The sequence below is a fragment of the Lasioglossum baleicum genome, chromosome 4, assembly GCF_051020765.1.
Source record: "Lasioglossum baleicum chromosome 4, iyLasBale1, whole genome shotgun sequence".
Taxonomy (NCBI): domain Eukaryota; kingdom Metazoa; phylum Arthropoda; class Insecta; order Hymenoptera; family Halictidae; genus Lasioglossum; species Lasioglossum baleicum.
The window spans coordinates 3,504,195-3,516,369 of NC_134932.1; the positions used below are offsets into that span (position 1 = coordinate 3,504,195).

A 12,175-nucleotide genomic window follows, 5' to 3' on the forward strand; every position below is an offset into this window, starting at 1 on the left:
TGTTTTGTTCAACTACGTGTCCGTCTCTTTCTCCGCCCTCCGTCGACAGCGTCGTACAAGTAAGTGCCCGTCTCAGTTAACTTCTCTCGTCTACCCTCCCGCGCGCGGATCGAGACAGTTCGCATTGGCTGGCACTCGACCTCGTGTGTGCGCGACTAACATTTTATCAGTGGACTGCGAATCTTTGTGCTAATCCAACTGCGGTAGGACCTCGATTAACCGGATCCCGATCATAAACACATATGCGTTTAAATATGATTACATCATGAAGGGAAATAAATTTTCAAGAATAAACAATTTATTTTGTCCCTCTTAATTATGTCCCACGGGCCTCGATTATTCATCGGGCCTTAATTTATCCGGGCTGTTTGTCTCTCGATCAAGCCGGTTAATCGCGAGATACATATGTATATGTATGCATATAGTAATAGAGCTGTTCAACTACCGTGTATTTGACGCGTATTTTTACGGGCTACGTCAAGTACCCGTATCGTCGTTATTCGCCGAAAACAGTGACAACGATCGATGGCAGATTACACATCGAGATTGAATAAAATACATAGAATGATGACCACGGTTTAATTGAAATGTCGCTGAACAGCACTATAATAGAGGAATACCACCTATCGTCGAACGCGTAAAGATCCGCAGTCCAATTGGCTCTAACACGTTCGCTACCAGCATGAACTTTGCGATTTTATCAGCTCGAAGGAGTTATGAACGAAATGATCGATGACAGTGAGATCCAGGCTTGCCATATTCCGCGCGTGCCAGGCCCCTTACCGCTGCGCCCCTCGCCACGCTACTACGCTGAGCTCGCCCCACTCTTCCCACTACACTGACACGTACCGCGTGGAGCAAGCTAAGTTAACGGTACGCGTCAGTGTTAGTGGGAAGAGTGGGGCGGGCTCAGCGTAGTAGCGTGGCGAGGTGGGGCCTGGTACCGCGCGGAATATGGCAAGCCTGGTGAGATCCTAGCTGTGTGATCCAGAACTATAAAAGTCTCCGAGTACTCGTGCAGCGACGAATTCACAGATAGAGAAATTATTAGATGATTGTAAAAGTTCGTGCCAATTTTCTACAATTGTCCCCGCAACGTTCTCTACAAGCTGCTGCTGCTGGTCTCCTTTCTCGTAAAAACTGCGTGGTTCTTCTTCAAAGAAGGTCTTGAGGTCTCTGAAAATCGGGCGGGAACTTTTGCAATCGTCCAACACACTCTTTTATCTGTGTTAATCTGTATACAATAGCTAACCGTTCCCGTAACAGGATTGTAGCGATAACGAACGTGTTAAGGAAAAGGATTTGTGGATTACATTGCCTTTTCGGGTTGCGGGTTGATCGATGAGAGCAAATTTGTGTTACGGCCAATTGGCACGATGGAAAGAAATATTGACCATTCAAGGCTGACGATGATGTTATTATTCGACTGTGGATTTTCATTTGGAATAAGAATTTTTACCATAAATCAGCAAGTTCCAAGTTGTAGTTCGCGAGCCAGGCAGGCGCGGATCCTTCCCCGCTTAGGTATTTCCCCCGCTCTTAGACTTGATCGTTGCCGCCCCCCGCTAACTCTACGTAGCTGTACGTAGCAGCGGGGAGAGGTTTGACTAATGGTGGGTGGGGACCTTGCGGTTCTCGGAGGGGAACAAGTTGGAACTACCTGCGCCGTAAATGCTTGAAATCCGCGCGCAGTCTAGTTATTATCATCGCGAAAATGGACCTTGAGGTGCCAATATCTAGCAAATAGTTCGAGCTAGAAGATTTTGTGTTGACACAGCTTAAGAGAAATAGCGAATAGTAGAGGAATAATGAAGAGCAGCGAAAACAGTGTAACACGCGCGCGGTCGAGTACCCGCCAATGATAGATAGTACCAATCTTATATACGATACATATACGGTAGAATGAGAGAGAAAGTAACTGTGATGTATCCGACCCTTGACGCAATTCCTTAGCTCCTTGGAAACGTTGTCGACAACTAGTCCGTGCGCAACGGTACTGCTTGAATTGTATTAATAAAAAGAAAACTTGACGGTAAAACAGAAGGTTAATCGAAGAAGTTTGCGTCGAACGAGTTGGACGATCGAAGGGGCTACGGAATTAGCATTGCGCGAAGGCGACCGACAGCGAATATCGTTCTAACGTCTTCCCATGTTACATAATAATCTGTTAGTAAGCCAATGGAAAATCCGTTGTAGCCGTACACAGTTCACGTTGGAATGTAGGTCCCGGCGCGGCGCGACGGAACGATTCCTCCCAACTGGCATGTCAGTTACAGAAACTGATCGTCACTAAGCCGAACTACGTAGCTTTTCTTGTGACAATCAAAGCACACCGCGTAGGAGCTACCATCTGAACAGAAAACGTGGAAAAGGCTATGTACAGCGAGGGCTACTCTAGCGTTCGTGTTTCTGTGGTGTATGTGTGGGTGTTGTGTGTGATTCGTTTCTCGTTGTGACTGTGTCTACGGTGTGTTACGGTGTGTTACGCGGTGTGTTACGGTGTTAATTTGCAACGGTAGTAACGTGTTAACGCGTTAATGCGCAGAGCTCTACGCTAACATACGCATCCACGTTCTACGATCATTCGCGGTTCGCCAGATCATCTTTTCGTTCTTCCACAATTGCTTTCTATTATCTAATATTATATACTGAAGAAACAAGTATGATAGTACAATATAATTTGGATAGAGTTTCATTGAGCAAATTTTAAGGAATACGAAAACGGATCAGCGGGGTTCATTCAGCGAACCCAACGTGTCAAGTTCTCTGTACTCTGCTAGGACCGAAGAGATCGTTGCTTTCGGACACGCAATCCCGTTGTTGATTAAAATCATTCGAGCGTAGCGTATATTAGCGTGATCTTGTGATATTATTAGCGATGTTATTCCAAATGTAAGAAGCGGAAGCGAGTCTCTCATACTCCATTCACAAAACAAGATTGCGAGAAGATGTGTTGCCGTAGTACGCTGTACTCTACATATTTCTCAGAAGAGACCAGAGATAAGAGACAAGAAGCGTGAAATGAATGAGATCGACATTTATCACAACGTATGTAGATACAGAGTTGGTACGTTTGATTTATCGATTCGAGGATTAAGTTGACTCGAGAGATTTCGATGACAATATCGTGTCTCGTAAGTAGATACCGACGAACACATCTCGACAAAAGTGTTAAGCGGAAAGTACGCGCGGTGGTAATTAGAGGGGAATATCATAGAGTGGTGTGCAAGATTGGATGGAAGAGTGGATATGCCCTCGAGAAGAGAGGATCGAGAGAGTTAATAAATACCTTTCTTTTGACGTCGGTGTCGGTGCAATCTGTGCAAGTGACGGTAATCCGGTGGTTCATCCCCCGAGTCACTTCCGGCTGATCCGCTGCTCGATGCCGCTGAAGAACTTTCGCTGCTTGCTAGCATCACGTCTAGAAGATTGGCTCTTGCCTGGGAATACAAAAGTTGATCGATGATAACGCTCTGTCTGTCCCACGAAATTGAATAGAACAACACAGTAGCAAGTAATATCCAAGTACAAAAGTAGCTTACTTTTGGGTCGGTGAAGTCAATGTCTCGTTCAACGTGAACCCATCCAGTTGGACAGCAGCAAGCAAGGTCCAATTTCTCTAGCGGCACCTGGCTATCTTGCATCAGGGTCTCCTCGCCTTTCCTGATCATTCGATTCAGTTCGTCTATCACGTCTTTCGACGTGGCGCGTTCGTGGAAGCTCAGCGATCGATTCCTGCCTTCGATCAATAGCGGTGCTCTCGCTGGACTGACCTGGTCGTCGGAAAATTCTTTGTGTCACAATATAACCTCTCCTCCACACTTTACGATCAGCAAGTCTTTAAAATTTAAACAATTTGAAATCGAATTTCTTCCAACTTCGAATGGCATGGGAATGGGGCTCTACATATAATTTCATTTGAATGAAACATGCTGCCGCGGCTAGGAAAAAACTTACAACCGTGCTAGGTGTAGAGGAAGTGGCTGCCTCCTCGTCTTCTTCGGGGACAGCGCCTAATTCTGATGGCGCGACCGTGGTGTAAGAAACGCCGCCGTTACAAGCCACTGCACTGATTATTCTCTCCTCGGGTGCCAGAGACGGCACAGATATCTGATCAAGTAGATCATCGTTACTGCTGCTCGTTTCAGCCGCGTTCTCTCCGTGATTGTTCTCCTCATCGACGACGGACGTCTCGATATCGGCGCATATCGCTTCCGTTCCGCAGTCCTCCTTGCTTCTAGCTTCGTCCAGAACTGCAAAAGTAAATCATTTCTTATACTAAATCTCTTTCACACTGTACTGTACTATTACTATTTTACTACCCAGTCCCCCCTTCTGTCTGTAGTATTTTACTTTTTTTTTATCGCAATTCGTGAAAGGATGTATCAGACCATTCTCTATTAACCTACAGTTCATCGTGTTGTATGAATAGGGAGCTTGAAATTCGATTAGAACTAGAACGAATACGAAGCAAAGAAAACGCGAACCATCCGTCGTCGAAGACGCGTTGTTCTGCTCCAAGAGGTTGCTGCTAGGCAGCTCGGCTAGATACATTTGCTGTTCGGCGATGAAGGACAGAACGCTCTGCAGAGCTTGATCTCGGTCCGGTGGCGGTCTTCCGCTTCTCGACGAAGTACTGGCCAAGCTCTTCGTGCTCTCAAACTTCACCAGCCTGTAGAAGTCTCTGGTGAAGTCCGTGCCAATGGAGGGAGATTCTGGGTCGTCGCTGCAGCCGGACAACGCCGCGGATGATCTTTTGCTCGAGTTCTCGAGCGCCCCATCTTCGCTGCTCCACGAAGCTCCGGGACTTGTGGCGTATGGCCACGATCCGGTCGTTCTGGCATCCATTAGAAGCGCAACCTGCACAACCGAAACCGAAACTCTCATTATAATTATCAAGCTGAAGCTGCTTGATGTCCCTATGCTCGAGTTGTGCTCGAGCGAACAAGAGCTTCCGCGGATGTTCCTGGAGAAATCAAGTTTCTATCCAATTTTCAATTTCGTGGGATATCGTGACTGCGTAGCCACCAGCAGTCCGTGCAGTCCTTTTCTGAGCTGAAATGGATCGTTGCGCGCGTTGAAGAGGAACGAGGGAAGTAATATTTAGAAGGAGGGGGGGGGGGGACAGTGTCTGGCGTAATATCAATTGGGTTCAGTTTATTTTTTTTCTCGTCTAACAACATACCAATTCTCCTCCCGTTCTATCAGCAAGGTAACTGGCGCCATTCCATAAGCATTCGTTCGCGTCCTCTTCCAATTCCAAGGGATTATGCTCCTTGATTGCCGGGAGGGCGGGGGTGGTGGTGGTAGCCGGCTCCTTCCATACCATGGATTCATTTTGAACAAGGTCCTCGGTGGACAACGAGAAACTCCAATCTTCCAGTTCTGCTCTGTCGTATTCCAACTCGAGGAGATCTCGATGTTGTTGAGCACTCCTGCTGTCGTCCAACCTGAAATTTATCTTGCCGTTTAATCGCCGCCCCGCGATCGTGTTCTTTCTTTAAATTGAACACGCTAACGGCCGTGGCCGTTTTATCCGGCGAATTCAATTTCATTCGCTCTTATCTACCGTACACAAATTGCATTGATACCGCGCGCGAGTACATTTCAAGGGATTCAGAAATTATTCGTGAACGCCTGCTTACAGCTCGAGAGATTAGATCGCGACGTGGAAAAGCTACTCTGTACAGGGTGTTCGCGCTATCGCTAGCCAGCGTTTTTCTTCTACATAGTACCCAAATATTAGAAAAAAATGACCTTGCATGACCTTGAAGGTCACTGTGCAGTATACGCGGATATGAATTTGTCTAGGCTCTAGACACTCTAGACACACGCTTTCATGCGATAGAAAAAGATATTACAGCATTCCACTTAAAAAAAATTCAAGGTCACCTTCGTATCTAACAAAATAGTGTAAACACAAAAAATTTACATACCCCATAGTGTTGCGCATAGAAAACAGTACTACTTTTTCCTCTTCCATTTTTTTTTCTAATATTTACTATTTACTATTTACAAGAAAAACGCTGGCGTATAGCCGAATGTGTATTTCAGTATTTCATCGGCGATTCAAGGTTGTTAACCCCGTTTATACTTAACCCTTTACGCTCGCCGAGGGCGCTTTAAGTTATTAACCATTATGCTTATTAACCCTTTACGCCCTGACGATGCTGTAAAAGCGCCGCGCTCTCGTTAGGACGTTATTATTACAGGAAGAAGGAGCCAGAGAAAAATTTCCATCATCCTCGGGAGGACTCCTTCAGATCAAAATACAGTAATACATAATCACTATTTTAATTATTTCCCCCGAGTCTCGATTATCCATCGGGCCTTATTAACCCCTTAACCCTTAGCACTCGAGTGAGGCGACTCTGAGGCACAGCTAAATATTGCTATACAGGGTGTCTGAAAATTCCTTCAAATTGCAACAAATTTGAAGCAACATTTTCCCGTTGCAAAAATGGTGTCCGCGGCTTTGTTACGGAGTTATTAACGAAAAACACGGACCAATCAGAGCGCGGTCTAGACGCGTGTTGGCACAGTCGTAATTATTAAATTCAAAATCATTATTAAATTTATTATCAAGTTATTTTATATCAAATAATGAATACTAAACATTCGAGTATTGATTTGAAAATTAAGAAAATCATAAAAACAAAGGACCTGTTCTAGGTCGGAAGAAATGTTTAATTTTCGAGTTAACATAGGTCCGAGTAGCAAGGGGTTAATTTATCCGGGCTGTTTGTCTCCCGATCAAGCCGGTTAATCGAGATCCTGCCGCGTAGTATGAAAGTCGATTGATGCCGAAGGCTTGATCCAACTATAATCCAACTATAGAAGTTACCTGAGCCATTGTTGCACGTACTCGGCATCCCACCCTTCCTCCTCTACCAAGAGGAGGGACGACGAGCCCATAGGACTCGGCAGCTTGTACGGTGTAAAATTGGTCGTCGTGGTTAGCTTCAGGCACAGATGACTGTCGGAAAAGCTGCGCATCACGTGTTGATACGGTAGCAAATCTTTGGTCGGCGGATAGCTGTGGCGCGGGTTGATTCCCACGGTGAGGTTCAATGGTAGGAAGAGGACATCCGGATCGCCAGTGTCGAGCGTGACTAGCCGTGCATCTGGCGAAACATCCGCCTCGGTTTCATCGGTCGCTTCCTTAAGATCCTCCAACCCTCGGGAGGGTTCTTGCCGGGCACCCTCGCCCTGCACGTCGCTGGACATCGTCGAGTAACCCTCGTCCCTGTTTCCGCTCTCCGGACTCTCGCTACCTTCCTCCTCCGCCGACGGTTTCTGGGCTGCATCGTTAAAGGATAGTGAATTTTAAATTATCTTTAATTTTTTCATGTAATTTTATACTAATATAACCACTTCTCTCTGTGTACGAGGTGGAAATGCAAATGAAAAATCAATAAAATCTCACAAGTAAATACTTATGCAGACAGTTTTTCTTCGATTCATTTTGCTCAAAAAATGTATGAGGTCCTATTCGTTGCATTATTAAATTTCCATTCGATAAATTACTAAACTTATTTATCATACATATACAATTAATAAACTACTGAAAGTATTGTACGAGGTATTACATATGAGTTTTTTGTATTTTATATCGATAAAATGAAGGAAATCATATACATATTTAGGGAAATACGCGTATTTTAGGCCGGAAGAAAAATTCGGTTATCGAATCAGCAGATAGCTCCGAGCACAAAGGGTTAATGCTTATTTCAGGCCGGCAAATGATATAAAAATATTCGCTATCGCACCCAATGGTCGGTTTCTTCGACACTTGGTGGTGGCCGCCATCACGGGAATTTGTAAATTGAGGGACCGTGGCCTGGCTAAAGGGACCCAAGCAGGATCTAAACCGAGAGCAGCAACCACAGCAGCCGGTCCAGCTTCCAGAATCCCTTGTATCAGCTCTGACGGTGTTCCAGGAGTCGCAGCTTGTGCCAGTAACCCGGACAACGCTCGATTTTGAGCTTCGAGCTCGCGAATACGCCTCTGCAATGCTCCAATTTCTTCCCTGAGACCCTAAGCACGAAACGAATACACAATCATCAGCACATTTTCCTAGCTTGGCCAACTTGACGCGAACAATAGAAAGCGCGATAGCAGACAAAAAGGGAGACCGGCGGCGGAGGTTTGCTGGATTCTATTGCGCGCAAAAGCATTTGTTACGCATTAGACTAACGCTACACACGTTATATAGATACTCTACATAGACTACTACTGCGGAACGAAACACGTTGACTAATTTTAGTTGGTAGAAAGACGTATGTCACAGAGAGTTCCAACTAATAATTCTGACGTTTATTATATTATTTTGAAGCAATGCTGGTTCCTTTAGTGATGTATATGTATACAGAGTTGGGAAACAATTTTATTGAAATCAAAGTTTCGAATCAAGTGGTTTTATTCGTGCAATTATTCGTGGAAAGTCTTGGAATAAATCCTTGGAATAATTTTCTGGTAAGTCGACGAAGGCGTCGATAGCCGACAGATTCAATTATTCCAAGGATTTATTCCAAGACCTTCCGCGAATAATTGTACAAATTCGAAACCACCACATTCGAAATTTTGATTTACATGAAATTGTTGCCCAACTCTATGTATATACGATATATGTACAATAGCTGTGCGTAATCGGTACGATTGTTGTATGCGACATAGATTCGTAGCTTTACGATGTTCCAGCACAGCAGATGCGGGTGGATTAAACGGGATCGATGACGACGATGATCGGTCGATGACATTCAACCCTGTGGTACGCTCGTAAAAATATCTATTAAAAGTCGTGTAATCGTTGTATTATTTGTGGAAGAATGCGAAAACGTGTAGGGTACGAATAAAAAATTTAACGCAATGCGGGCGTTCGATATGTAAATGTTAATCTTTAACTAATACTTGACGATATGTTTTTAGGACCTGTGTTAATTCTACAAGGCCTTTTAAGTGTCGGACCTTTTTTTTATCACTCTGCACACGTCCTTGGAATGCAATCCTATATTGGAGAATTGATGCTTGGTGGTAGTAGATGTAGGGTTACAATCAGGGTTTACAGATTTACAGTATGGTTACAAGTTCCAAAAGAGAGAAACGTGAAAGATTACCGTATAAATTCTCTGTTTAATTAAATCGTTTTTGAGATAGACGCGGCGGCGGCGGCGGAAATAGAGAAGAAGGAGAAAAGAGAAAAGAGAAAAGAGAAGACGAGGACGTGGTAACACGAGAGCATAGCAATGAACCTTTTGGGATAGAAGGGCGCGGACCACCTGGTTGGCGACGTCGTCCAGGCACCGCTCGTATTGCCGCCGTTGAGCGTCGGCGTCCCGTGCCAAAGCGGCGTGTTCCGTCTCCAAGGTCGCCAGACGTGCCACCAGTGCAGCATGCACTTCACCAGCACATGCAGCCTCCAAACCACGCAGCTGACCCCTCATCGACTCGTTCTCTAGCTGCAACTTCGAGATCTGCGCTTGGTACTGGTGCACGCGTGCCTGTTTGCAAACAGAGAGTTTCATTCATTATCCCCATTCTGTTCGGTCATTATCGCGTAGACACTACAAGAAATCGAAGAATGCACGGGAAAATCAATATTGTGGGCGATTGTGTTCATACTTAATTTCAATATTATCATTCAATTCTCAAAGCCTGATACAACATAAGAAAATATTAAAAAATAAAATGGATAACATTTTCCGCTTGAAACGCTGTATCTGCTCGGAAAGTTATCTGGAAGATCTAATATTTTGAATTTCGAGGTTTCAAAGGGTTCTCACCACAGTTCGGAGAGACGAAGATTTACTGTTGAAATTTAAAAATTGAAGCGGCGCGACGCGGCGTCTTTCGAGAGGATCGAGATTTCATCATAGCTGGATGTAGTTCTTTTGCAAGCGTGCTCGCTGCAACGCGTAGCAGGAGTTAATAACACGACCGAGCGTTATTAGCAGAAAGGCGTTTAACGTTAAATTAGGGCTGCGGAGACCTGTCGGAGACAGGGGTGCTAATAGAGGGTGCGTGTGTCTGATTTATAACAGTCGTGCCAGCCAGGCGGCCCTTGCTAATGTCTACACCCCCTTCTTCCGAAAGTGAAGGGAGGCCAACGATTTTCTGTCATCCCGCACGCGGGGGAAAATAAAAATACAAACTGGCCGCTTCTTGGAATTCTCCCCGCGCGGCACATCTGACTCCACTCGATGCCATTTCTCTCTCTCTCTCTCCCTCAGATTCTCTCCATCTCTAATACATACTCTCTGCCTCTCTCGCTCTTTGCTCCACCCGAGTCTCCCACTGGTGGTAATTTATCGTCGCGCTCCGACGGGAGACAGACTGCCGCTTCCGCGCCTCTAAATTGCACGCATCGACCTCGTGAAATTTCTAATCTAATTTTGAAGCGGTGTCACCGCGCGGCGGTTAACGGCTTGAGAAAGCGCCAGGATCTCGGAGAACCTACAGCGTGACAGCTTGAGATGCATCGAACCACGAAGACGTATTTGCACTCGGCGCGCGGCGCGGCGCGGCGCGGCGGCGAGGGAATGATAGACGGCGGAATAAGGGCTGAAAACGCGGGGCTTAATTCTGGAACGGGCGGATATTTGTGCAATATAAAAATTGTCTGCTCGCGATCGCGAGACATGGTGAAAAGATAATATTTTGTTTATGCACAGGAGCGTTTAAACATTATACACTACCGCTCATGGAAGTATGAACACTTGAAAATTAAGAAAAAAATTAGAACAGAAAATGTTTCAAGTGTCCATACTTCCATGAGCTGTAGTGTACAGTCGCCGCGAGAAATAAGTTGACACGCAATTTTCAGGGTATTCTGTTATAACATGTTTATACGACAAGTGTTAATTAATGATTTATTTGTTGTTTATTCAATGTTGAACAATATCCTACATATAATATCACGTTCAATTACAAAAACATTGCTTTATAGTGCCGAAAACTAGAAAACTCACACCCCCGCTGAAAGGTCACAAATATTTAACAGAAGAATAAGAGGAGATTCTTTTTAAGAAAAATTGTTCTTGATTTCAACATTTCTGCGGAAGGTGCAAGGAAAATAGTACACACAGATTAGAACAGAATGGAACTGCAGAAAATCAAGCAAACTCTGGACGTCCGCGGAAGACAACTCGCAAACAGGATCGGGTGATTTTACGAGAAGCGAAGGAAAACCCCTTTGTTTCGACCAAACAGTTTTGAAATCTGACAATTAAATCTACCAATTCGAAAAACACAAATTCGCGCACGCGTAAAAGAAACAGGATTCGCGCAGGACGAATATCAAGAAAACGACCATTCATATCCGGAAATTAATGCTTAGAAACGTTTTGCGTTCGCGAAACAGTTTACAAACAAATCACCAGATTTCTTGAAGAAGGTTATCGACAATTTAGCGACGAGTCGAAAACTTGGATGTTGTTATTAGAAGAAAATATGTACGGAGAGAGCAAGGTGAATGCTTCAAATCAACGATGATAACGCCTACAACAGTAAAGCATGGTGGTGGTGTTGTTTTTTTACAAATGGTTTTAGCAATTTACATTTTATAGACGGGATATTAACAGGAGCAAGGTGCAGCAGAATTTACAAGATTCAATAATAAAAATGAACACATCCCCGGTGATTATATCTTCCAGCAAGATAACGAGCCCAAACTCCAAACATAAATGCAAACTAGCGACGAAACATTTCAGTGAAAATGATATTCAATTGTTATCAAGTGTCAATACCATGGTCCCCTCAAAGTCCCGATTTGAATTTAATAGAATTACCTGTGGGATCACTTACAGTGATCCGAGTGTAAGTGAAAAATTTCGGAATAATAAATCAGTTTTTAAACAAGCACTACACACTGAGTGTGCGGTTGGAATAGTATTGACGAAAATGTTATAAATAAATTGTTTCAAGTATGCCTAGAAGACTTGAAGAGATCATCTGACACAAACAAAGGGTATCAAACTTAATATTGATTATGTCGTGTTTTATTGTTAAGACTACACTCAATTACGAATTTTCAATGGTGTCAAAATGTCAACATACTTTCTGCAATCGATAAAAAAGTTATTTAATTTATTCTGTCATTATTTGTATAAACTTTATGTCATCTTTGGTGCTGCACATACTAGTTTGTGCTATATTAAATAACATATATTACATATTA

General features: G+C 44.1%; 1 protein-coding gene across 15 annotated transcripts in view; it reads right to left on the reverse strand.

Moving 5' to 3' along the window:
* The window catches only part of LOC143207673 (uncharacterized), a 378,264-nt gene that overhangs the window by 19,141 nt on the left and 346,948 nt on the right, over positions 1-12,175 (reverse strand). For 11 of the 15 annotated variants that reach the window (XR_013008715.1, XM_076421369.1, XM_076421373.1 and 8 more), the window contains 8 exons: positions 9,252-9,500; positions 7,770-8,037; positions 6,845-7,301; positions 5,186-5,450; positions 4,488-4,860; positions 3,958-4,253; positions 3,543-3,773; positions 3,290-3,440 (listed from right to left, as the gene is read on the reverse strand). Coding sequence is in view for 14 of the 15 variants with exons in the window: in XM_076421369.1 (XP_076277484.1) it covers positions 3,290-3,440; positions 3,543-3,773; positions 3,958-4,253; positions 4,488-4,860; positions 5,186-5,450; positions 6,845-7,301; positions 7,770-8,037; positions 9,252-9,500 (2,290 nt within the window). In the remaining variant the exon portion in view is untranslated. Of the gene's footprint in view, positions 1-879; positions 1,177-1,551; positions 2,351-3,289; positions 3,441-3,542; positions 3,774-3,957; positions 4,254-4,487; positions 4,861-5,185; positions 5,451-6,844; positions 7,302-7,769; positions 8,038-9,251; positions 9,501-12,175 lie in introns of those variants that run through there. The other 4 variants (XM_076421372.1, XM_076421370.1, XM_076421366.1 and 1 more) reach the window with 4 other exon arrangements.